At 42.8% G+C, this 27,578-nt stretch overlaps 1 protein-coding gene across 2 annotated transcripts in view; it reads left to right on the top strand.

Moving 5' to 3' along the window:
• The window catches only part of c4h8orf34 (chromosome 4 C8orf34 homolog), a 347,530-nt gene that overhangs the window by 304,490 nt on the left and 15,462 nt on the right, over positions 1-27,578 (top strand). For both annotated transcript variants that reach the window (XM_043689235.1, XM_043689236.1), the window contains exons 10-12: positions 10,213-10,286; positions 19,867-19,987; positions 21,349-21,824. In XM_043689235.1, coding sequence (XP_043545170.1) covers positions 10,213-10,286; positions 19,867-19,987; positions 21,349-21,824 — 671 coding nt within the window. The remainder of the gene's footprint in view (positions 1-10,212; positions 10,287-19,866; positions 19,988-21,348; positions 21,825-27,578) is intronic.

The following is a 27,578-nucleotide window of genomic DNA, read 5'->3' as shown; positions in this document are numbered from 1 at the left end:
TAGGGAGATTTCTGTTTGAGGTCACCTTTGTGAATTCAGTTTGGATTTAGCCAGTAGGCTGAGAGAAGCAGCTAACAGATCTGAGTCTGTCTGAGTCTTATGTAGCTTGTAACTCCTTAGAAGTTAAGTGATAAACTCACCTGAAATAAAACACGCACTATATCTACCATCTACTATCCAGACTGAGAAAGCGAGCTGGTATTCAGAGTCGAAGAGTGTAGCGCTGGAAAAGCACAGCTGGTCAGGCAGCATCTGTGGAGCAGGAGAATCAACATTTCGGAGATAAGACCTTGATCAGGATGGTATTCAGGATAAGACAACATTGGAAAGGAAACAGACGATTGGAAGAATTGTTCACCTAGGAACTGGAGGAACGAATTGTCATTAATCCTCAGTAAACAATGGTTAACCTCCTTGTACTTTGATTTGTAGATATAATCAGCTGGGCTGCAGTTTGGAACCACAGCAGTAAGTTGTTGTTAATCCAGGGTTTTCTGATGCTTTGGCTCACAACACAAGGGGGCCTATTATCAAGTCACGGAGTTACGAGTTGTGTGGTCATACAGAGAGAGAAAGAATTCTTAATCCAAAGTTAATGTAAGTACCCTGGTTAAATCTTGTCTCTTAGTGAACAGCTGGAACAATGAAGAGACACCAGAGTGCATTTTGGGGAGCAGTATTATACTTTTCGAATCTATCCCAGAAAAAGATAACAAACATTCAATATTTAAGGCAGAGAAATTCGTGGCAGGAAACTGAAAGTGAAACTGAGGTGATAGCATAAATGTTGATAAGCTATATTGGTAATAGTGCTTACTTTGTTTAATACTTTTTGATTGACCGTAAAGTTTGTCTTTGTCAAAGAAACATGAAATTTTATGGCTTAGTTCTGTCATTTAGGTTTCTCCTTTCAATGTTAACAACCCTTAACAGGACTGTAGCTCCATCAAACTGATTGCATTCTCTTTCTGCAGTGAAATTATTTGGCAACTTGGTAAATGTTACAGCTTTTAGCCTGAACGTTTTTTATGATAATATAACCATTCTCTTCTTTTGAATGAATCCTTTCTCTCTTTTGCTAGCCATGAATGGACCACTTTGCCATGAATTTTATATTTCTTAATAAATCATTTTACTTTCATGTGTATTAGGCACTATTTTGAATAATTTAAAAATAAAGGGAAAGAATGAAAGATATAGCTTAAAGAGAGTCTGTTGGTCCTGAGCAAGATCTTCACCATCAATTACACCTGCATTGTCATCTCTCCCTCACCGCCTCACTGCCATCCACACTGGACCCAACCAACATCAGAGTCGCTGACCCTCAGGTGCCATCTTTCACCACTGGGTTTACCTCACCAATGGCATGTTTGTTGATGGATGAGCTGCCACTTCCTATGCCAGGTCCTGTGCTTGAAGTAAGTAAGTGTTCACTCAAGGTCCGCAATGGGCCCACTCTCCTCCGTGCTGGGCCTGAATGGGATCTGTAAGCTTGATCTGCTCAAGGTCCGTGCTCTAGCTCTGCTTGAGGTTCATGGTAAATTCTCTCGCGGTCCATGCACTTGGTCTGGGTTTGGTCTGGGCCTACTGGAGCTCCGTGTGCTGAACCCACTCAAGGTCCATGCGGTGGGCCCGCTCGGGTCCAGACTGGGCCTGCTGGAGCTCAGTGTGCTGAACCCACTCAAGGTCCACGCGGTGGGCCCGCGGTGGGCTTGCTGGAGGTCTGTGCTGAGTTCTTACCACCATCATTGTCATCCAAGCTTAGGACAAGGAGAAAGTGAGGACTGCAGATGCTGGGGATCAGAGTCGAGAGTGTGGTGTTGGAAAAGCACAGCAGGTCAGGTAGCATCTGAGGAGCAGGAGAATCGATGTTTCGGGCATAAGCCCTTCATCGAGAATCAAGCCTTTCCTGATGAAGAGCCTATGTCTGAAACATCGATGCTTCGGCTCTTCAGATGCTGCCTGATCTGCTGTGCTTTTCCAGCACCACACTCTACAGCTTAGGACAAGTGATAGGTAAAGATACAGAGAGAGAAAAAAAAGTAGAAAAAGGAGAGAAAAGAAGAAAAGCAAAGTGATCCAAGTGAACAAGCTTCAGCTCAGGAACCCTACTCCAATGTCATCTTGTTCAGTTTCCAAGATGGTGAAGCAATGGGATAAATATCCATTGAAAATTACAAGATATTTCTTTAAATGTGAACCATATTGAACGTGAATCTGCTATTTGGTACCTTACAATAGGCATTTTGAAACACAATATATGTTACATCCACTCCATTACCCTTGTCTGCTTTATCTGTGACAGCTTCAGAGTTCAATTCAGTTGTCACACATGATCTTTACGTTTGGAATCCATGCTGTCTACTCTTTGTGATACTCTTAATATCTAGATGTCTTTCTGTTATATCTTTGGGTAAAGATTCTAATTCAGCATAAATAAAATTAAAGTACTGCAGATGCTGGAAATCCGAAATAAAAACAGAAAGTGCTGGAGAAACTCAGCAAATCTGACAGCATCTGTGGAGAAAGAAAACAGAACTAATGCATCAAGTCCAATATTACTCTTCTTCAGAACTGAAAAGGGATGGAGATTGGTGTTTTTCAAATTTTTCAAAGAGGCAGAGGAGGAACCACGAGAACAGAGATTGCAAAGGCCCAGTACAAAAGACAATAGGGGTACAAGGGAAATAGAGACATGAAAAGGGTGTAATAAAGGTGTGAAAAGGTGAAAATGGCTCCTTTTCACTGAGTGCAATGTAAACAACCAAAACAAGCCCATGGTGGGGTTGGGGAGAAGACTGTAAGGCAAGGACCCATTTCATCCCCCTCTCCATTGTGAAGAACTCCTAGTGGACTGAAAGCATTAACTCAATTTCTCTCTCTCCACGGATGCTGCCAGTCCTGCTCCAGCACTTACTGTGTTTGTTTCAATTCGCCTTAATCTTTAATTCAGCTTTATGATTTAATTGCTAAAAAACTTAGATGAGCTATTCATTTCCCATACCATTGTTCTACCATTCTCACATCTCCGATCACTTAACCTGCACTGTCAACACCCTTTCTCCCCCACCATTGCATAAATGCTGCCCCCTCCACACTTCACATTAGCTCTGACGAAGAGGCATCTAGACTCGAAAACTTACCTTGCTGTCTCTCTCTCTCCGTGGATGCTACCTGACCTGCTGTGATCTCCAGCATTTGTTGTTTTCTGTATTTATTTCCCATAATTCCGTTGGACAGCTGAACTCCATCATTTTAAAGAATGATTGCATTCATGAATCTCAAAGACAACAATTTAAGCAATGTTGTGTATCACTGTTCCTACAAACTGTACCTTGCAGATTAGACCTACGCGTCACCAAGGTGGAAATGGAGGTGTGTCCATGACCTGCCTGCTTTCTATACTGGAGGTGCCATTAATGTAGCTCAGTTGTTCCCAATAATTCAGACACCACATTCATCATGCCATTATATTGGCAAATGAAGGACTTGTGGAGAACTGATCTTCTGTCCTTCACTCAGACTATGCTGACAAGCAAGTGGATCCACATGCTTGGGTTTCTTGCGCAAAACTGGCAACTTTTGGATAATTCCACAGTGCATCAATTAAGGAAGGAATACATGGTGAGACAGCATATCTGCCATGCCCTCAAGCACATCGTAAATCTGCCAGTGACTTAAACCATCTGTTCTGAACCTAATTCACCACGTGCAAGTGGCTGCAGACTTATGCATTTTTATAATAGGTCTTGTCACATGTGACTGCTTGGAATAGGAGCTAGGATTAGGATGACAGATAATAATAGCATGTCAATATACAACCAGAGGGCTGTAAAATATGCAATTTATCTGTTACTCAGTCAGGCTGTAAATTCATCAGGAATGTCTGTTAATTAGGAGTCTGAATATCTGCACCCAGTTGTGTCATTTTTTAAACACTGAAATTGTGATGTTTTTTCTTCATTCATGAAACATGAGCTTTAACTGGCTGGGCCCGTATATATCTCCTGTTGCTATTTGCCTTTGAGAAGGAGGTGGTGAACTACCTTCTAAGTCATTGTGATGCAGGGGGAATATTCCAATACTATATTCTTTCACACAGGCCATAGCTTTCTTAATATTTGATTGTATATGACCTGTAAACTTCAAATATATGTGTCCATAATATGTTTGTTTTCTAATGGACTCAGTAAATGCATTTCCAATACTCTGCAACTGTAAGACTCTTTCAAGGCTGCTTTGCTTGGTTTCTGTTATGAAGCTGAAAAATGTGTTGCTGGAAAAGCGTAGCAGGTCAGGCAGCATCCAAGGAACAGGAAAATCGACGTTTCAGGCATAAGCCTTTCTTCAGGGTTTCTGTTATCTCAAGAATTTTTTAATGTTTCTTTAAGATCTCTTCCTATTATTCCAAAATTCAGACAGTATCGGCCTGGCACACACAATCTCTTTCTGCTGTATAAGGCATTATGGGTCTGAAAGGGTTAATTCTGAGGCGTGCTTTAAGCATCACCCACTATGACCATGCCACAAGGATGTGGATCTCAAATGAGTAAGATCCGCCAACCCGGTGCTTCTCACAGCCTCTGTAATGATTTCCACCACATCAGTGTAACTTGCTAAGATGCAATATATCACTTTAGTAAAATTTCATTAGTCTTACTCTCCAACCCCTTTGTAAAAAATTCTAACAGTGGCTCAGTGGTTAGCGCTGCTGCCCACAGCTCCAGAGACCCGGGTTCAATTCCTGCCTTGGGCGACTGTCAGTGTGGAGTTTGCACATTCTGCCCGTGTCTGCGTGGATTTCCTCCGGGTGCTCTGGTTTCCTCCCACAATCCAAAAATGTGCGGGTCAGGTGAATTGGCCATGCTAGATTGCCCGTAGTGTTAGGTGAAGGGTTAAATGTAGGGGAATGGGTCTGGGTGGGTTGCGCTTCGGTGGGTCGGTGTGGACTTGTTGGGCCGAAGGGCCTGTTTCCACACTGCAATCTAAACACCATTTGAATTCCAAATTGATTGCTGTGCCCATATGCTAACTCCTTGTGATTTAGGGGTGGTGACAGCATCATGATATTATCACTGGACTGTTAGTCCTGAGACCCAGGTAAATTTCTGGGGTCCCAGGTTCAAATCCTGCCACAGCAAATGGTGAAGTTTGCTTTAAACTTAAAATCTACAATTAAGAGTCTAATGATAGCAATGGATCCATTGTTGACTGTCAAAAAAACCTCGTCTGGTTTACTAACGTCAATTAGGGAAGGAATCTGAGCCTTGTGCTACCCTCTCTGGTTATTTCTATTTCACTTTCTGTCCTTCAACCAATTGTCAATCCATGCTAATATATTACCACCAATTCAATGGATCTTGGTTTGGTGGAGTAACCTCTGTTTGATGGACGTGTGTATGATTATGAGGGGCATGGACTGTTCCTCTCAGTTGAAGGGTCAATAATAAGGAGACATAATTTTAAAGTGAATGGAAGGAGGTTTAGAGGTAATTTGAGGAAAAGCTTTTTTACTCAGAGAATCTGGAACTCACTGCCTGGGAGGCGGGAATCCTCACACAAACTTTTAAGAAGTATTTGGATTAATACTTGAAGTTCCATATCATTCAAGTCTATGGGGGTCATACAGGGAAGTGGGACTTGTGTAGGTAATACAGCAAACTTTGTTTGAACTGAGGGAAAATGAGCACTGCAGATGCTGGAGATCACAGGCGAGAGTGTGGTGCTGGAATAGCACAGCAGGTCAGGTAGCATCCGAGGATGAAGGGCTAATGCCCCAAACATTGATTCTCAACTTTGTTTGAACTGATACCTTAAGTACCGGCCCTTTCAATAAACCAGCAAAGATTATGTTCCTCAAATAGCAGACATTTACTGTATTATCGTAATGTGTCCATGATAGCCAAGTAATTACCTGAAGGTGCAATTGAGAAGGCTCTCTACCAGTAAGTCTTAATTAAGGGAAAAGTTGCATTATTATTTAGGTGATTTATGCTGTAAATAAAGTATAACAGCGATGTGTATCCCCCCTGCATTACGTTTCAATTATTTAGTGTGTGTTTTATAGTTAGTAAATTTGCAGATAACACCAAAATTGCAAGTGTAGTGGACAGTGAAGAAGGTTACCTCAAATTAAAATGGGATCTTGATCAGATGGGCCAATGGGCTGAGGAGTGGCAGATGGAGTTTAACTTTTATAAATGCAATGTGCTGCGTTTTGGGAAAGCAAATCTAAACAGGACTTATATACTTAATGTGAAAGACCGGACCCTGAACAAAGAGACCTTGGGTTGCAGATTTACAGCTCCTTGAAAGTAGAGTCACAGGTAGATAGGATAGTGAAGAAGATATTTGGTATGCTTTCCTTTATTAGTCAGAGTATTGAGTACAGGATTTGGGAGGTAATGTTGTGGCTGTACAGGCCATTAGTTAGGCCACTTTTGGAGTATGCGTGCAATTCTGGTCTCCTTCCAATCGGAAGGATGTTGTAAAACTTGAAAGGGTTCAGAAAAGATTTACAAGGATGTTGCCAGAGTTGGAGGATCTGAGCTATAGGGAGAGGTTGGATAGGCTAGGGCTGTTTTCCCTGGAGTGTCAGAGGCTGAGGGGTGACCTTACAGAGGTTTAGAAAATCATGAGGAGCATGGATAGGGTAAATAGGCAAAGTTTTTTCCCTGGGTTTGGGGAGTCCAGAACTAGAGGGCATAGGTTTAGGTTGAGAGGGGAAAGATATAAGAGACCTAAGGGACAACTTTTTCATGCAGAGGGTGGTGCATGTTTGGAATTGGGCTACCAGAGGATGTGGTGGAGGCTGATACAATTGCAACATTTAAAAGGATTCTGGATGGGTATATGAATAGGACGGGGTTGGAGGGATATGGGCCAGGTGCTGGCAAGTGGGACTAGATTGGGTTGGGATATCTGGTCAGCATGGACAAGTTGGACTGAAGGGTCTGTCTCCATGCTGTACATCTCTATGACTCTAATTATTGAAAATAATCTCCTTTTTGATGTTCTGTGGCATTTCTCATGATGAAAATTGATTTTCTCCAAATGATAACTCTATTTTTCTATATTTCTGTAACTCTTCTGCATATTGTAAAATTCCATCAAGTATGACATCGACAGCTTTACCTACAAGAAGAAACTAAGCAATACTTAACTTTACATCGACAATAGACTGAGGTTAGAGGTTTGTCCCATGTCACAGTAAGTGACAAGACAGCAGCAGAAAGATTGCTCTGTATGCAGGTCCATTCCAGTCTGAACCCTGAGCCAAATTTCACAGGAGACATATTGGTTAACAAATTGAAGCTCCAATGCAATTGCCAGCCAAAAGCCTGATTACTTGAATTGAAACAGAATTTGCTTTCATCAGCAGTACAGAGGATTCAAGGAACATCTCAAAAATGGTTGTTTATTAAGAACTGGATTGAGGGAGGAGATCAAGAAAATTACAATCACCTGGCAAGTAATACTGAACAAATTGTTGGAAATACTGCTTGACAATTCCCCAGGTCCTGATGATTCTCCTCCAAGAGTCTTAAAAGAACTGGCCAATGAGATAGTTGAATCATCAGTTTCAATTTTTCACAATTCACTAGATTATAGGAAGCTGCCATTTGATTGGAAAGTAGCTAGTGCAATTCCTTTTCTCAAAAAGAAAGCAGAAAACTACAGACCAATTAGCTTAACATCCTTCATAGGGAAAATGTTTAATAGCTACTATTAAAGTTATTATAATTATTAGGACACTTCAATACAGTCAAGGAGATCAAATAGAGTTAACATAGGTCTGTGAAAAGGAAATTATGTTTAACTAGTTTATTGGCATTCTCTGAATAAGTAAAAAGCATTGTGGATAAAGGGGAACTGGTAGGTTCATTTTCAAAGTGCCTCTAAGTTTATTATAAAAAAGAAGGTTGTGGTGTAGATGTAACATTATGGCATTGATAGGAGATTGGTTAACCCATCAGGAAACAGAGCTGATATACAGGGGTCGTTTCTAGTTATCAAGATGTAATGAATAGTGTGCCACAGGGATCAGTACTGGGACCCCAACTCTTCACAATTTTCAATCCCCTAGAATAAAATCAGTCATACTCTTGAGAAACTGTGATGGAGCTCTCTGACTGCCCATTGTCCCACTTCACCCCAGTAAGGTCTCTCTCATAGAGTCATAGAGATGTACAGCATGGAAACAGACCCTTCGGTCCAACCTGTCCACGCCGACCAGATATCCCAACCCAATCTAGTCCCACCTGCCAGCACCCGGCCCATATCCCTCCAAACCCTTCCTATTCATATACCCATCCAAATGCCTCTTAGATGTTGCAATTGTACCAGCCTCCAACACATCTTCTGGTAGCTTATTCCATACACGTACCAGCCTCTGCATGAAAAGGTTGCCCCTTAGGCCTCTTTTATATCTTTCCCCTCTCACCCTAAACCTATGCCCTCTAGTTCTGGACTCCCCAACCCCAGGGAAAAGACTTTGTCTACTTATCCTCTCCATGCCCCTCATAATTTTGTAAACCTCTATAAGGTCACCCCTCAACCTCCGATGCTCCAGGGAAAACAGCCCCAGCCTGTTCAACCTCTCCCTATAGTTCAAATCCTCCAACCTGGCATCGTCCTTGTAAATCTTTTCTGAATCCTTTCAAGTTTCACATCATCTTTCCAATAGGAAGGAGACCAGAATTGCAAGTGGTGGAGGCTGGTACAATTGCATTATTTAAAAGGCATCTGAATGGTTATATGAATAGGAAAGGTTTAGAGGATATGGACCAAGTGCTGGCAAATGGGATTGGATTAGGTTGGGAAATCTGGTCAGCATGGACACGTTGGACTGAAGGGTCTGTTTCTGTGCTGTACATCTCCCTGAGTTCATGACTCTATGATTATGTGGATCTCTTGATCAAAGGGGATATTTGATCAATGGGCACATTCCTGGTCCCATAGCTGCTGGTTAATAAAATGTTTGCTGTTGTAAATTTTTGGCAGTACAGATTCGATGGGTTGAAGGGCCTTTTCTGTACTGTATGATTCCATGAATACTGCTTTCTTGACGTCTGACATTGGATTGTTCTTCCAGACAATGAAGACTGCTCACTTTGTGACAATGTGAGCTCCTCAGTGAGAGTCTCAGATACGATGATGCTCAAAACAAACTCTTGAGCATAGTTCTCCAGTGCAGTTGACTTCACTTGGTCCGATTGTTCCAGAATTGAGTTGGATCCGTGAAATAGAAGCATCAAATCCCTATAGTGTGGAAGCAGGCTATTCAGCCCCCACTGACCCTCCAAAGAACATCCCACCCAGACCCTCTCCATTCCTATAACGCCTCTTTCCCATGGTCAATCCACCTAATCTGCACATCCCTGGACTCTGGAAGGAAACAGAGCACCCAGAGGAAACCCACACAGACACAGGGAGAATGAGACTGGAAGCGAACCTGTGTCCCTGGTGCTGTGAGGCAGCAGTGCCATCCACAGAGCCATCGTGTCACCTTAATAGGTGTCTATCACATTAGCAGGCCTTCACGTTCTATACCTGTGTCATCAGCTTTCCTGGCGGGATAGAGAGGCATCTAATCATTGGTGGGGAAAGCGTAATGAGGGAACTCCAATGGAACATTGAGGGCTGGTCCCAGGTGGGGCTGCAGCAGAACAGCAGTTGATGCAAAGAACTCTGAGAGTTTAGCTGGAAGTAGGAAGTCATCCTTAAAAATCCAGAAAAAAATCCTTCAACAGTCAATGAATCCTTTGCTTGGTCCTTCTTGTTTACTCTGTATGGAGCCCAGTTCCTCTGTATCCCCATTCTGTATGGTTCTCATTAGCATGCTCCCAAAAAAAAAAGCCAGAAGGAACATTAGGATCACCACCTTAAATTATATAAATGTTATTTATAAAAAAAACACTCCTGCCAGTTTTTGGTAGGAGCTTCCAACACCTATGCCAAATCCCTCCAGAAGTGTTTGGCACGTGGTGTGGGTGTGTATCCATTACAAAACAGATCAATTCTACCCTCCCCTGCAGCCTTTTTGTGCTTGTATCTAGAACACCAGAGACTAATACTGGCTCTGAAATCTCTAATACACACGTGGATCTTATTTATTTAACACACATGTGTATGACTATGCTGTTTGAGATTAATTATTGCTTAAAGATGATATGAGTGTTTCAGAATGAGTTATGTATTCTTTTGGAACAGCTCCATTGCTTGGGGTGGAAAGAGTGATGCAAGATGAAGACGAATTTGAGAGTGCTTCTCAAGTGTCAGGCCCTGTAAGTAAATTGAATTACAGACGACTTGTCTATCGTGATGGATGATCAGTCGTGATAAACCTGCTTACAAGATCCATTACCAGCATGATGTTTTGTTTGAATTGAATATTTGGTTAACTTTTATTGCCAGTATTGTGCAAGCCTATTTTTGCGTAATCAAATCAATAAAACCTAGATACGACTTGCTGGAAGCAACTTCCTTACAGGAAATTGATAGAGAATCTCCAGGCTCTTTGAAGAATAAATATTTTTGTTTTGCAGAATGAGTGCTTTTCGGTCTATGTGGTTTGTTTTGTCCACAGAAAAGTAGGGACGTTTTTCACACCTATGTCAGTTATTGCGTTTCAGACTGGATATTTTGGCCCACATTTTCACAATTTTGTTTACATGTGTTTAAAAATAAACAAACAAGCTTCCATTTATATGGCACCTTTCATATCCTGAGGATCCTCTGAATTACTTCCCAGGCAGTTAAGTATTTTTGGGTGTTGGCACTGTTGAACTGTAGGCAAATATCTCCTCAATTAACAGCAAGGGTATGCAAACAGCAATTATATAATTAATGCAACACCAAAAAAAAGGAGGAATTTAGAAACTCAGTTAAAAAATACTCATGTCGCACAGTGGTAGTGTCCCTACCTCAGGCTCAAAAGGTCCAGATTCAAGTCCCATCTACTCCAGAGGTGACGCAATGTGTCTGAATAGAGTTGATTAAAAATAACTAGGATTAATGACACATGCATCTAGCCACAGGCCCAGGCGAGCATTCAATAATAAAAATGTTAGCTCTGCTTTCTCTCCACAGATGCCATCAGATTTGCTGAGTTTCTCCAGCAATTCCTATTTTTGCTTATGTGCTGGACTCACAGGTTCAATTCCCATCATGTCGGCTGACTGAGTTTAAACCAAGTTAATATCCTAAGATCAGGTGAGGCATTGATAGGGTGAATGCACTCAGTCATTTTCCCAGGGTTGGGGAATCAAGGCCGAGAGGGCGTCGGTTTAAATTTGGATGGAAAAGAATAAAAGGGAACTCAAGGGGCTACTTTCTTACACAGAGGGTGGTACACAAATGGAATGAGCTGCCAGTGGAAGTGGTTGAGGTTGGTACATTAACAACATTTAAAAGGCATTTGAGTAAATTCATGAATAGGAAAGATTTAGAAGGATATGGGCCAAGTGCAGGGAAATGGGGTTAGCGTGGATGGGCATTTTGGTCAGCCTGGACCAGTTGGGCTGAACGGCCTGTCTCCATGATTTTATGACTCTAATACAAATCTCAAGTCGAAAACTAATCTCAATAATGGTGACCATCAAACCCCAATTAATTCATCCATGTTCCATTAGGGGGACAAGTCTGCCCATTCTTACCTGGTCTGGACTCTGTGGGACTCCAGCACCAGAGAAAGGTGTTGGCCCTTAACTGCGCTCTGAAATGGCCATTAAGTTGCTCAATCCCAGAGTGATTCAGGATTGGTAACAAATGCTGACCATAGCTGTGATGCCCAGATCCCAAGAAAGAATAAAGAAACCAATGCCATGTTATGACACACCTCAGTGAAAGGTAGGACATTCTCCCAGGAGTATTTGCACTGTCACTGTATCACAAGACCTCTACTTTAATTTAAATTTAAATTCCACCAATCGCTGTGGTGGATAATACCACCTCACCATTCCCACTACCCCTCCCCAACCATGTTAATTAACAAGCTGATCTAATCTATTGCAACCAAATCAGAAATTGCTGGAGAAACTCGGCAGGTCTGGCAGCATCAGCAGAGAGAAATCACGAGTTAGTGTTAATGACCAGCTCTGAGGAAGGATCAACATCAAATCTGTCCTGCCGTTCACTGAGATCAAGTCTGATCCAGTCATTCTGAACTCCATTTTCCTACCCCATAAAACGTGATTTCCTGACTGAATAGAAATCTACCTGCCTCAACCTTGAATATTAATGAATAGAGCTCACCACCACCTTCTCAAGGGCAACTAAGAATGGTCAGCAAAAGCTTTCCTGCCCATTGAGTATCTTCGGAATGCCAATAGTATATTCTCCTGCAAAGACTGGCACAATGTTTGCTTTTTATTTTCCCTTTTTCTTGGTTATTGTTTGATAGTTTTTAAACTTTTCCAATCCTCTGAGGGGCCACCAATTTTTGCCACATTGAATGTGTCTAGAAGAGTAGGAGTTGTCGCCTTGAAATATCTGAGAGGCCTTAACAAGATGGATCCTGACGGCACAGTTTAAGAAAAAGAACTCTCACTTTTAAGGTGGAGATGAGGAATTTTTCTTTTCTCTTTCAGACGATTACCAGTCAGTGGAATGATTTTCCCCAGAGAGGAGGCTATGTTATTCATTGCTGAGGTAGTCATGATTTGGAGAGGACGGTGTTGGACTGGGGTGTACAAAGTTAAAAATCACACAACACCAGGTTATAGTCCAACAGGTTTAATTGGAAGCACACTAGCTTTCGGAGACAACCGCCTGATGAAGGAGCCCCAAAAGCAGGTGTTGTGTGATTTGTAACATTGCTGAGGTAGATTTTGAGGTGCAGGAGACTGGAGGGCTACAGGAGCAGACCAGAAAGTGGAGTTGAGTGCAGAATGAAAGCCATGGTTTTATCGAATGGTGGGTCACGCTTGATGGGCTGAATGGCCTACTTCCGCTTCTAAATCCCATTTTCCCATGAAATGTGGGATTTCTAAGGTTGAGCTGTGGCGTGGATTACTTTTTGATAAAATGCATCTAAATTGATTGATTGATTGATTGTCATGTGCACCAAAGTACAGTGGAAAGTTTTGTTTACGAGCAGTACAGGCAGATCATAGTAAGCAAGGAAGTGCAGAACAAAAAGACTTAGACAGAGGCATACAGGTTACATTGCACAGGGTGTGCACTGGGCAAGAGCAGCGTTAGCATGATCAGCATTATTTCATGTTAGAGAGGTCCGTTCATCAGTCTAATAACAGCAGGGAAAACGCTGTTCCTGAACTTGTTGGTGCATGTTTTCAGACTTCTGTATCTTCTGCCTGATGGAAGAGGTTGGAAGAGAGCACTACCAGGGTGAGAAGGGTCTTTGATGATGTTGGCAGCCTTTCTGTGGCAGTGAGCCATGCAAATGGAGTCCATGGATAGAAGGTTGGCTTCCGTGATGGTCTGGGCTGAGCACACCACCAGGACATTATGTACCCGGACACTGTGCTTTCAATGGTGCATCTGTAGAAGTTAGTGAGGGTCCTTATGGACAGGCCGAATTTCCTGAACTGCCTGAGGAAGGAGAGGCATTGTTGTGCGTTCTTGACTGTCGCATATACATGACAAGTCCAGGACAGGTTGTTGGTTATTGTCACTCTGAGGAACTTGACACTCTCCACCCTCTCAACCTCCACTCCAGTGATGTCGACATGGGCATATTCTCCTCCTTTCTTTCTGAAGTCAATCATCAGTTCTTTAGTTTTCCCAACATTGAGAGAGAGGTTGTACTGGAGGTGGGGGAGGAAACTAGCCAAGTGAGAAAGATGTTTTATTTGTTTTTCAAGATTTTTGTTTGGTATTGAAAAGGATAGAGATTAAATTTTCTAGCTGGGCACTGAGTGATCTGCCATCTCCTCTTCCACCTCTGAAGCCTTGTTCAGGAAAAGAATCTCAACCTGAAACTAGTCTCTCCTGGTCATTGTAACCTCTGTTCTGGCCTCATCCTTTTGTTTTTCTGCACCCTCTCCAGTCTCTCGATATATTTTCGTTTATTCATTTTGTGGGACGTGAACGTCGCTGTCTGGCCCAGCATTTATCGTCCGTCCCTCGTTGACCTTGAGAAGGGGTTGAGCTGCCTTCTTCAACCTCTGCAGTCCACCTGCTGTGGGTTGACCCACAATGCCCTCAAGCAGGGACTTCCAGGATTTTGACCTAGCAACAGCGAGGTGATATATTTCCAAGTCAAGATGGTGAGTGGCTTGGAGGGGAACTTGAAGGTGGTGGTGTTTCCATTTGCCTGCTGCCCTTGTCCTTCTAGATGGAAGTGGTCGTGTGTTTGGAAGGTACGTCTGAGGATCTTTGGTGAATTTCTGAAGTGCATCTCGTAGATAGTACACACTGCTGCTACTGAACATCGGTGGTGGAGAGAGTGGATTCTTGTGGATGTGGTGCCAATCACAAATGCTTTATCCTGGATAGTGTCAAGCTTCTTGAGTGTTGTTGGAGCTGCATTCATCCAGGCAAGTGGGGAGTATTCCATCACACTCCTGACTTGTGCCTTGTAGATGGTGTGGACAGGCTCTGGGGAGTCAGGAGGTGTGTTACTCCCTCCTGTGTCCCTCGCCTCTGACCTGCTCTTGTAGTCACTGTGTTTATACGGTGAGTCCAGTTGAATTTATGGTCAATGATAACTTCCAGACTGTTGATTGTGGAGGACTCAGTGATGATAACAGCACGTCAAGGAATGGTGGTTAAATAGTTTGTTATTGGTGATGGACATTTGTGTGGCACGAATGTTACTTTCCACATGTCAGTCCAAGGAGAATGTGAGAACTGCAGATTCTGGAGAGTGTGATGCTGGAAAAGCACAGCAGGTCAGGCAGCATCTGAGGAGCAGGAGAATCAATGTTTCAGGCATAAGCCCTTCATCAGGAATGAGACTTGTGGGCTGGGCCCAAGCCTGGATATTGCTTTTCAATTCAGTTCCTCTCGATATGAACCCAAGTGTTTTACATTTCTTTACTTGTGCTTTTATTAATCTACTAATCTGTCCTTTATAATTTGTGGAACTGTACACCTCAATCCCTCTGTTTCTCAGTCCAATTCAGACTCTTATCTCCCCAGACAGTAGGTTGCAGTCTGACTGCCCCTACAAAAATGTGTCCTATCACACTTATCTCTATAATTAATTTTCCATTTGCGTGCCTCATTCTGCAAGTTTATCAACACCATCTTGCATTTTGTTAAAGCGTTTCTTGGCATTACCTATTTAATTTAATTTCAGCCCAATCTATTGTAGTTGTGCTTCTTTTTCTGAGTCCAAGTCTTTCATGTAGATAGTGAACTTATCGAACGCCATTTCCAACATCCAGCTAATTGGAGTAAAAACCCTAAAGCATGGTCATATTCAGTCACAGCTATTCATATGCAGAAGACTGAGCTCAGTTTAAAAGGCATAGGGGGCTCTGGCTTGATGGTCGAATTCTGGTTATAATTCATTTGAGGCAAGATTCTGGCAAAATTTTCCACCACCCTACTTTACTCTGTTTACCAACTCCCAACTTCCTATTCTCTATCGGAGGACGGAGCTTTTATATTCTATTCCTCTGACAATATACCCCAATATTTTTTAATTGCTCCACCATTTGAAGTATTCAGACTGTATGACAACTGACTTTGTCAAGTTGCTTGTAATTTGATAAAACAAAGAATATAAATGATTTGGACGTGAGTATAGGAGGTATGGTTAGTAATTTGACACCAAAACAGTGGACATTGGGCCCTTGATGAGAATGGGCCAATGGGCCAAGGAGTGGCAGGTGAAATTTATTTAGATAAAGGTGACGTGTCGCATTTTGGTAAGGCAAACCAGGGCAGGACTTACTGATAGGGCACTGGGGAGTGTGGCTGGACAAAGAGATGTGGGAATGCCGGTATATAGTTCCTTGAGAGTGAATAGATGGACAGGGTTGTGAAGAAGGCATTTGACATACTTGCCTTCCTTGGTCATAACATTGAGTGTCGGGGTTGAGACGTCATGGTTGAGCTTGAGGTTGTACAGGACATTGGTGAGGCCACTTCTGGAGTAACATGTTCAATTCTGATCACCCTTCAATAAGAAGCATGTTGTTAAACATGAGAAGGCGCAGAAAAGATTTACAAGCATGTGGCTAGGACAGCAGGGTTTGAGTTATATAGAGGGGTTGAATAGGCTAGGGCTATTTTCCTAGGAGCATCAGAGACCGAAGGGGACCCTTTTGGAGATTTATAAAATCAGGAGGGGCATGGATAGAGTGAATAGCCAAGGTCTGTTTCCTAGGCTTGGTGAGACCAAAACTAGAGGGCATAGGTTTCAGCTGAGAGGGGGAAAAAGGACCTGAGGGTTAACATTTTTCAGGCAGAGGGTGATGCAGATGCCTGAAAATCTGTAGGAGAAGCAGGAACTGCTGGAGAAACTCAGCAGGTCTAGCAGTATCTCTGGAAAGAAAAAGAGTCAGAATTTCGAGTCCAATGACCCTTCTTTGGAACCAGTTTTCCAGCAATTTCTGTTTTTGTTTGTAATTTGAACCACCCATGATGCCCATTTTTGGCCAACACTCTGTAAATTAAGCAAATAAGAATCTTCCTTCCACTATTCCATTTAGCTAAATGACTAATAAATTTGAATCTACATTGAAATTCTTCACTTTCAATTTCAGATGATCAGTTTTCATTATAATTGTTTTCCACTGCATGTAATGCAATGCTGCAAGCACCTCTTAGAATCTAAGATTCTGCACTTTTACGCAAGGTCTGGAATATAATTGGGTCAACTCCAATCACTGCTTGAAGCAAACACAAGGAGGAGTATGATTGTGTTCTCATTAACCTACTATATTATTTGCCCTGACATTTGATAGTAGCTTTCTAATGTGGGATTTGGAGGAAGAATATAAAAGCTGGATGACAAAGTGTAAACAAAGCTTCCTCTTTGCAATTTGCAGAAAAATGCTGATCCCTTGAAACTAGGCCAGGGGGTTCCCTCGGTTTCCCACTTTAACCCTGGCATGAGATCGGTGAAAGCTCCAGATCGAGTGGTGTCAATGGTTGGGAAAAACTCCAACTGGAAAGTGTTCATGTCTGAATGACAACACGTAAGGATAGAACTCCGCTCAGTTGTAATTAAAAACCAAATAAACTTAGGTTGGTGTCAATCAGAAACAAAACCAGACATTGCTGGAAAAGCTCAGCAGGTCTACATGCATCTGTGGAGAGAAATCAGAATTAACATTTCAGGTTGAGTGACCCTTCCTCAGTTGTAATTATATAGTCAAATAGACCATTGATATTCCAAGTCTACAAATCTGTAAGCTGGCAGATGCCACAGTGGCTCAGTGGTTAGTGCTGCTGCCTCACAGTGCCAGGGACCCGGGTTCGATTTCATCCTCGGGTGACTGTCTGTGTGGAGTTTGCACATTTTCCCCTTGTCTGCGTAGGTTTCCTCCAGGTGCTCCAGTTTTCTCCCACAGTCCAAAGATGTGCAGGTCAGGTGAATTGGTCATGCTAAATTGCCCACAGTGTGCAGGCTTGGTGGATTAGCCATGGGAAATATAGGGTGGGGGGCATGGGTCTGGGTGGGATGCTCTTCGGAGGATTGGTGTGAGTTCAATGGGCCGAATGGCCTGCTGCCACACGTAGGAATTTTTTATTCCATTTCTCTGAGTATTCAATTATTCCCTGTCTGAGTTACAGGGGAAGATTAGTTGAAAGCCCATGGAATTTCAGTATCTCCCTCTCTAGGATCATCTATTAGTAAAATATCAACAAATGCCTGGTATGTAGGGCAGCACGGTGGCTCAGTGGTTAGCACTGCTGCCTCACAGCTCCAAGAACCTGGGTTCAATTCCAATGTGAAGTTTGCATATTCTCCCCATGTCTGCGTGGGTTTCCTCCGGGTGCTCCGGTTTCCTCCCACAATCCAAAGATGTACAGGTTAGGTGGATTGGCCATGGGAAACTGCCCATAGTCTCCAGGGATGTGTCAGTTAGGTGCATTAGTCAGGAATAAATATAGGATAATATGGTAGGGCAATGGGTCTAGGCGGGTTATTCTTCGGAGGGTCGGTGTGGACATGTTTTCATGCTGTAGGGATTCTATGAATTTGTGAAAGTGTACTTCATTATAAATCAGTGTCGTTCTTTAGAGGAGGAGTAGGCCCGGGATCCTATTGAAACCTTTCAGTGAGATTGTGGTTGATCTGTAACCTAACACCATATACCAGCCTTTGCCCTTATTCCTTAATGCCTTCAGGAACAAAAATCTATCAATTTTAATTTTAAATTTAGTAATTAATCGAGCATAACTGCCGTTTGTATGAATAAATTATTCCTAATTTTACTCCCAAGGGAACTGGATTCAATTCCTAGCTGATACCCTCCTAGTGAGAGATTTCCCAGCCAGAGGAAATAACTTCCGCTCACTGAACCTTTGAATATAGGAGTTGGGATATTACGTTGAGGATATACAGGACATTAGTGAAGCCTCTTAGAACAATAACAATGAACTGTGCAGACATGAGTAAGCCCTTCGGCCCTCCAAACCTGCACCCGGTACATTTTGCCCTTCCATATTGAAACTGTCTTCACTGACAGGATCCGTATCCCTCTATTCTCTGCCTATTCCTGTTTTCATCCAGGTGCTTCTTGAATGCTGCAGTTGGGTCTGCTTCCACCACCTCGTCTGGCAGCGTGTTCCAGGCACTCCCCACCCTTTGTGTGCCTTGCACATCTCTTTTAAACATTCCCCCCCCTCACCCCTGCACCTTGAAACTGTGTCCCCTAGAACTGTTCTGGAGTACTCTGTCCAGTTCTGGTCACCCTGTTATAGGAAGGATTTTATTAAGTTGGAGAGGGTTCCAAAAAGGTTTACCAGGATGTTGCCAGGAAGGGAGGGTTTGAGTTATAGAGAGAGGCTGGATAGGCTGGGATTTTTCTCACTTCGAGTATAGGAGACTGAGGGGTGATCGTATTGAGGTTTAGAAAGTCATGAGGGGCATGGATATGGTGAATGGTAAGTGTCTTTTTCCCTAGGATGGGGGATTAAGACTTGGGGGCATATTTATAAGGTGAGAGGAGAAAGGTTTAAAAAAGGCGTAAGGGACAATTCTTTTACACAGAGTGTGGTTCATGTGTAGAATGAACTTCCAAATGAAGTGATGGTTGCGGGTGCAGTTATAACATTTAAAAGACATTTGGATAGGTACATGAATAAGAAACATTTGGAGGGATATAGGCCAAGCGCAGACAGGTGGGACTAGATTCGTTTGGGATTATCGTCAGCATGGACTGGTTGAGCCGAAGGGTCTGCTTCTATGCTGTATGACTCAATCACTATCAGTGGTGGGTGCAGATTCAGTTGTTAATTTTAAATTTAAGGAAGATTTATTTTTATTAAGCAAGGGTATGAAGAGAAATGGCCAAAGGCAGGTGTTTGTAGTCAGACTACAGGTAGGCCACGATCTCATTGAGTGGTGGAACAGGCTTGAGGGACTGAATGACTTATTCCTGTTCCTATGGTCCTACCCGCTGTGTTCCCTTTTTGTATTTTTAAAACTTCTATCAAAGCACCCCTTCATTTACTAAATTCTCCTCATAGTTCAGGTCTCAATCTCAGAGATCTATGATGCACTCCCTTGACTCCATGTTTTTCTCTCCAGGGTGTATTTCCCAGCACTGTGGTCTATACTGTAGTCTAACCAGGACGTTTGTGACATAACTTCCACACCTTGTATTCTGTTCCTCTGAAGGCTGTCCTGATTATTTCAGTGACTGATTCATTTAAATGAATGATTCATTTAAATGAACACGTAAAAAGAAATTGTATAACCTCGTTTTTCTGTACAAACAGCGCCAGCCATTCTGGGAATCCTGTCTACCTCCTGGCCAAAGTGGAGGATCTTTGAGTCAGAAACAGCCAAAAGATTTAATGGCCTCAAAAGAAATGTTATCCGTGGAGAAACATCTCACTGGTATGTACAAACTCCTCCTCTTTACAATGACGTGGAGGTGCCAGCATTGGGCTGGGGAGGTCAAAGTTAAAAATCATACAACGCCAGGTTATAGTCCAGCAGGAAGTACAAGCTTTCAAAGCACTGCTCCTTCATCAGGTACCTTTGAAAGCTTATACTTTCAAATAAACGTGTTGGATACGGCTGGCTCAGAGGTAGAAGACAGAGGGTGGTGGTGGAGGGTTGTTTTTCAGACTGGAGGCCTGTGACCAGTGCAGTGCCACAAGGATCGATGCTGGGTCCACTAATTTTCGTCATTTACATAAATGATTCGGATGTGAGCATAAGAGGTATAGTTAGTAAGTTTGCAGGTGACACCAAAATTGGAGGTGTAGTGGACAGCGAAGAGGGTTATCTCAGATTACAACAGGATCTTGACCAGATGGGCCAGAGTGCAGGTTCCTAGCTCCTTGAAAATGGAGTCACAGGTAGATAGGATTGTGAAGAAGGCGTTTGGTATGCCTTCCTTTATTGGTCAGAGTATTGAGTACAGGAGTTGGGAGGTCATATTGTGGCTGTACAGGACATTGATTAGGCCACTGTTGGAATATTGCATGCAATTCTGGTCTCCTTCCTATCGGAAAGATGTTGGTAACTTGAAAGGGTTCAGAAAAGATTTACAAGGATGTTACCAGGGTTGGAGGATTTGAGCTGTAGGGACAGGTTGAATAGGCTGGGGCTGTTTTCCCTGGAGCGTCGGAGGCTGAGGAGTGACCTTTATAGAGGTTTATATGATCATGAGGGGCATGAATAGGATAAATAGGCAAAGGTTTTTTTTCCCTGAGGTGGGGGAGTCCAGAGCTTGAGGGCATAAGTTTAGGGTGAGAGGGGAAACTTTTTCACACAGAAGGTGGTATGTGTATGGAATGAGCTGCCAGAGGAAGTGGTGGAGGCTGGTACAATTGCAACATTTAAAAGGCATTTGGATGGGTATATGAATAGGATGGGTTTGGAAGGATATGGGACGTGTACTGGCAGGTGGGACTAGATTGGGTTGAGATATCTGGTTGGCATGGACGAGTTGGACCGAAGTGCTGTACATCTCTATGACTCCAATGGTAATTATCAAAAAACAATAAAATAAATCTTATGAAATGCCAGGGCTTCTGCATTTCCTGGACCAGATATTTATTAAAACACTAGCTAAGGTCTTCTGGAATTACTCAGGACAACATTTTTTTCTGTGTCCTCTTTTATGTTCAACCCCCTTTCTCAATTCATCTGTCTCCCATTGTGGCCAGTTTTAATTGGAAGATGTTCATCACATTGTGTCACCTGCTTTCCACTCCTATGACTAAAGAAAGTACAATTCTCTATTACAGAACCTGACAAAGATTGCGCTGCAAAAACATTAACAGTGGAATCTGAAATGGGAAGCAGTTTGGATATGCAAAGTAAGTCACCCATGTCAAATTACCATGGAGATCTGTCGCAGACAGTACTGGGCCAAACCTTGCGACCTCAGACACCAACGAGTCTTTTTGGGAAAGAGATTCCGCCTTGGAGCCAAAGAGGTAAATTACCACAGAGCTCCAGTCCCCAGAACAGCAGAGATGGGATTCCTAACAACCAGTATAACAGACCTCAAACATCATTAACTCAAGGAAGTCGTCCTGCAACATCTAACAGTCAATTGTATCAAACCACACGTTCCAGCAATCCTGGCAATAAAGAAGTCTTCAACAATCCAAATAGAATGGCATTGCCTATCAGTCATACTGGAAGAAGACTTAGTTCTCCAGTTAACCAGGCTGGCAAAACTGCTGAGAGTCCTTTGCAAAGGAGCCATTTGTCTGAGGTAAGAATACTTAGATCATTTTGATCTCTGGTAGCAAATTATTTAAAAATGAAGAAGGTGTGCAAAAGCATATTTGAAAACTAAAACTTCTACCACACAAACTAATTTCCGAGAAAACTGTCAGCCAATAGTTGAAGGTTCAGGAAAATCAGAGAAATCATATTGTTTTGATGTGAGCATTGGAAAAGAAATTTAGCTAAATCGATATTCATGAAGAACATTGTCTTCCAACAAGGACATCTTGTAAAGCCATTGTAGGAAGGGCAACTAGGGATGGGTAAAAGATGCTGGCCTAGCCAGTGATGCTCAGATCTCCTGAATGAATAAAATATTTCCAAAGTAAGTAAGTGATTCGAGTAAATGCAATCTGAATATTTAATCAAATATGAGAAATATCAGTGTAAATTATGGAAGTCAAAGAGTTGGTATGTTTGATGGCTTTCCCTTTAATCTTCACTCAGTTCCTTTCCTTCCTGATGTAATTATACCCGATCACAAATACAACACTCACATCATCACCATAATGGGAGGGATCTCATAACTACACCCTTTCTATCTGTTGCCAAGTGAGAAATTTAAGTGAGAAATTAATTCCCATTTGTGGAGTGAGGGCATTGCTGACTAAGCCAGCATTTATTGTCCAGAGGGCAGTTAAGAATTAACCACGTTTCTGTGGGTCTGGAGTCACATGTAGGCCAGACCAAATAAGGATGGCAGTTTCCTTCCCCAAAGGGACATTAGTGAGCCAGATGGGTCACCATTAGACTCCCATTTCCAGATATTTATTCCACTCTCTGCCATGGGCAGGATTTTAACCTGGGTCACTGGAACGATGCTTGTATCTCTGCAATAATAGATTGGCCATCTAGGCCATCAACTCCCCTTAAATAGAATGGCTTGTAGTCTGTTGCTTATATTCTTTATTGCAGGCTACACCCACTTGAGAACAGCACTGTATTTCAAAATTTCTTTTATTCGTTCATGGGATGTCAATGTCACTGGCTGGGCCAGTATTTATTGACCGTTCCAAACATTTCTTGAGAAGGTAGCATTGAGCTGCCTCCTGGAGTTACTGCAGTCACTGTGTACTGTTAGGGAATGCTGTTGGGAAGAAATTCCAATATTTCGAACCAGGAACGCTGAAAGAATGGTGATATATTTCCAAGTCAGGATGGTGAATGAATTGGAGAGAAACTTGGTGTTCCCATGTAACTGCAAGCCTTGTCCTATTGGATGGCAGAGGGGTATTTGGAAGATGCTGTCTGAGGATCTTTGGTGAATTTCTGTAGTGCCATCTTGTAGATAGTAGACACTGCTGCTACTGAGCATCGGTGGTGGAGGGATTGAATGCTTGTGGGTATGATGCCAGTCAAGCGGGCTGCCTTGTCTTGGATGGTGTCAAGCTTCTTGAGTGTTGTTGAGCTATACTTATCCAGGCAAGTCAGGGGTATCCATCACACTCCTGACTTCTACTTTGTAGATGATTAACAGGGTTTGGGGAGTCAGGAAGTGAGTTACTCACCACCGTATTCCTAGCTTCTGACCTGCTCTTGTAGCCACTGTGTTTATGTGGTGAATCCAGTGTGTTTTTGGTCAATGGGGCAATGGTTAGATGGTCTCTTATTGAAGATGGTCATTGCCTGGAATTTGCATGACATGAATGTTATTTGTCAGCTCAAGCCTGGATATTGTCCAGATCTTGTCACATTTGAACATGGGCGACACTCTGTTTTTATGGTTAAAGCAGATGGGAGTTAGTATTAGCAGCAGGTTAGATTCTTATCAGAGTAAGCTAAGTGCTTAGAGATGTATGATTAAACTGTTCCAAAGACCAGAAAATTGGCGCTAGGCCAATTAAGGAGGTAACTTCAACTTACCAATTAGTTTCTAAGGTTTATACGTTTTGTAAGATCTAGAATCCATGGTCCACCTTAGGAGATAGATGAAGCTATTAGTATCCCTGCAACCATGATGTGGTGGGTGAATGGCTCACCCTTTGTTATTCAGCTATGCTCTTATTTCCTTGCTGTTTTGCAGTGTTCATACAAACTTTGGTGTGAAAATCCATTTAACTTTGTCCATTAGAAGTTAATAGAACTATAATCAACTTATGAGTCATGTAATTTTAGTTCAGCAAAGTCCCGTTGGTTTTAAAATTAAACAAGAAAGTATATTTTTTAAAACTGAATTTTCAACCTGTTCACGTCTTATCAAGAGGTCATGTTTGAATCCATCCAATCAAATGTTTTCGCCTTCTTACCAAAGTCACAGAATTTGTACTGTGCAGCATAATGAGTGATTCCTCTTTTTTCTTCCTCAACCTGTCTGCAGCCTTTAAAATGCTTGATCACTCCATCCTGTTACATTATTGATCATCTCCCTTCTTTCCTTCTCATCTTGTTAATTGTAACCAGGAAATGACATTGGTTCCTCTACCGAGTACTGCACCATTTCCGCTGATTTCCCCAAGATACTAGCCTTGGCCATCTGTGCGTTGTCCCTCGGCAAGCATAATGTAAAACACATTGCCAGGTGCTACATAAATGCAAGGTGTTGTTGTAAGAGATTTTAGAGGCCGGAAAGGATAATGCCAGGGAAAGATTTGGAAAAACAGGAATAAAAATCTTCAAACTGAGGTCCAACGAGCATAGAGGTGATGGGCCAATAGTACAAGTTAGATGACAGGGCAACAGATTTTTAGATAAACGCAAAGAGTTTGTAAGGTGTGCAACCTGCCAGAAGACCATGGAGGTAACAAGATAACAAAAGTGTGGATCAGATTTTCAGCAGTAGATGAGCTGAGCTGTCATTAGGTGCGTGGGTCAACGTTTGTTATAGCCAAAGTTAAAAATCACACGACACCAGGTTATAGTCCAACAGGTTTATTTGGAATCACTAGCTTTCGGAGCGCTGCTCCTTTGTCAGGTACCTGCATGATGAAGGAGGTGCGCTCTGAAAGCAAGTACTTCCAAATAAACCTGTTGGACTATAACCCGGTGTTGTGTGGTTTTTAAGTTTGTTCACCCCAGTCCAACCCTGGCACCACCACATCTCTGTTATAGCCATAGATGGAGCTGACTGTGTTATGGAGAAGGTTTCAGGGTTAGGAATTTAGTTAGTGTTCAAGGGGACATGTTGCTCCTAATCTGAATTGTCTGTTATTTTCCAACATTTCCTGTTTAGCAACCCTGGTATTCTACAAAATTAAATTGGGTAAATATTTCTGAATCTTCTGTTAGCCTTTTAACTAATCTTTTTGAATGCAATCACCACAGTTCCCCCTTTCCAACCTTCTATGATATGACTCCCTTGCAATAATTATTAATGCCTCACAAAAAACTCTCCCAGTCTCTCAGAGCACTTTTAAGTTCTGAAAATGTGTTGCTGGAAAAGCGCAGCAGGTCAGGCAGCATCCAAGGAGCAGGAGAATCGATGTTTCGGGCATGAGCCCTTCTTCAGGAATGAAGAATGAGCCTGAAGAAGGGCTCATGCCCGAAACGTCGATTCTCCTGCTCCTTGGATGCTGCCTGAACTGCTGCGCTTTTCCAGCAACACATTTTCAGCTCTGATCTCCAGCATCTGCAGTCCTCACTTTCTCCTAGACACTTTTAAGTTCACCTACTCCTGGATGTTTACTTATTTTGAATCTTTTTCCAATTAAATATTGCTCCCATACCTATAGTTTGTTGCGAAAAATTCTATCGCATTCCTGAGCAAAACACAGGACTAGGGCATTGATATGACAGTCTAGATTAGAGTGGTGCTGGAAAAGCACAGCAGGTCAGGCAGCATCCGAGGAGCAGGAAAATCAACGTTTCAGGCAAAAGCCCTTCATCAGGAAACAGGGTGCCTTTGTCCCATCTTTAACTTACAAATTCCTTTCCCTGTCTCTATTTTATTGGAACGTCTCCATTTACAAATCTGCATTTCTAGCGTATAAAATGCTGCCATTATATTTCTCCATCCTCAGTGTGTTGAAATGATGATTCAATGCCTCCTTTTCTAAATCAATTGTAAAAACAATGCAACAAAAACAGGTAACAGAAATGGAGAGGCACTGGATTCATAACATAGAGCAGCACAGGCTCTTCGACCCACCATGGCTGTGCTGACCATGATACCATTTTACAGAATCCCTACACTGGGGAAACACTCCCATTGGCCCAACAAGTGCACACCAACCCTCTGAAGAGTAACCCATCCAGACCCATTGCCCTACATTTACCCCTGACTAATGCACTGAACCAACACATCCCTGAACACTATGGGCAATTTAGTGTAGCAAATTCACCTAACCTGCACATCTTTGGATTGTGGGAGGAAATCAGAGCACCCGGAGGAAACCTACACAGACGGGAGGAGAATGTGCAAACTCTACACAGTGACCTGAGGCTGGAATTAAACCCAGGTCCCTGACGCTGTGAGGCAGCAGTGCTACCCACTGAGCCACCTGCCTGCACATGGTCCATTTCCCCCATTCCCCTTCCTGTTCTTCTTTCCATCTAAATGCCTCTTAAGTATTGCTATTGTATCTGCTTCTACCACCTCCCCTGGCAGTGTGTTCCAGGCACCAACAATGCTGTGTAAGGCACTTGCCTCACACACCTCCTTTAAATGTTCCCCCTCTCACCTTAAATCTATGCTCCCCCTTAGCATTTGGCATTTCCACCTTGGGAAACAGACTCTGACTATCCAGCCCATCCGTGCCCATCATGAACCATTAACTCAGCTGTCTCTCTACAGAAGCTGAAAGGACTGTTGAGTTTCTCCAGCAATTTCTGCTTTTGTTTCAGATTTCCAGCATCCGCAGTTTTTTGGTTTATGTTGAAACCTCTTACTGTTCCTAGCTTGCCCTTTCTCATTCACCCCACATTCTCCTATGAAACCCCTACATTGTACCATCACTCGTCCATTTACCTTACTTTCTTGCCCTGTTGCTTTTTACCTTAGTTTTCAAAAAGGAAACTGAGTCTGTAAGTACTGCTGGACATCATACGTCGAGCCTAGGTTATTCGCAGAATATGGCTCACCGTGGAAACCCGATCTCATGTTTAAGAAAGATCGAAAGATCGCGGTGATCGATGTCACAGTGTGGTGCAAAAACGACACCAAAGCGCTGGAAATGGCATGGCGTGATAAAAGCGAGAAATATAACCACCTTAACGCTGAGATAATGGAATTGACGGGAGGCTCTGAACCCAAGTACTTTGGCCTCGGGATGGGCACTCGAGACAAGTGGTTGGGCTTGAATAATGCATCCATCAAAGTCTTACCTGCACAGCCACCAATATCATTTATTGTATCCATTGCTCCCGATGCGGTCTCCTCTACATTGGGGAGACTGGACGCCTCCCAGCAGAGCGCTTTAGTGAACATCTCCGGGACACCCCCACCAATCAACCTCACCGCCCCGTGGCCCAACATTTCAACTCCCCAATAAAAGCAAATTACTGCAGATGCTGGAATCTGAAATCAAAAGAGAAAATGCTGGAAAATCTCAGCAGGTCTGGCAGCATCAGTAAGGAGAGAAAAGAGCTGCTGTTTCGAGTCTAACTGACCCTTTGTCAAAGCCCCTTTCAGCTCCCCGTCCCACTCAGCCGAGGACATGCAGGTCCTGGGCCTCCTCCACCGCCGCTCCCTCACCACCCGACACCTGGAGGAAGAACGCCTCATCTTCCTCCTCGAAACACTTCAACCCCAGGGCATCAATGTGGATTTCACCAGTTTCCTCATTTCCCCTTCCCCCACCTCACC

The sequence above is a fragment of the Chiloscyllium plagiosum genome, chromosome 4 (assembly GCF_004010195.1).
Source record: "Chiloscyllium plagiosum isolate BGI_BamShark_2017 chromosome 4, ASM401019v2, whole genome shotgun sequence".
NCBI classification, from domain to species: domain Eukaryota; kingdom Metazoa; phylum Chordata; class Chondrichthyes; order Orectolobiformes; family Hemiscylliidae; genus Chiloscyllium; species Chiloscyllium plagiosum.
This window is presented reverse-complemented; position numbering and strand designations above follow the sequence as displayed.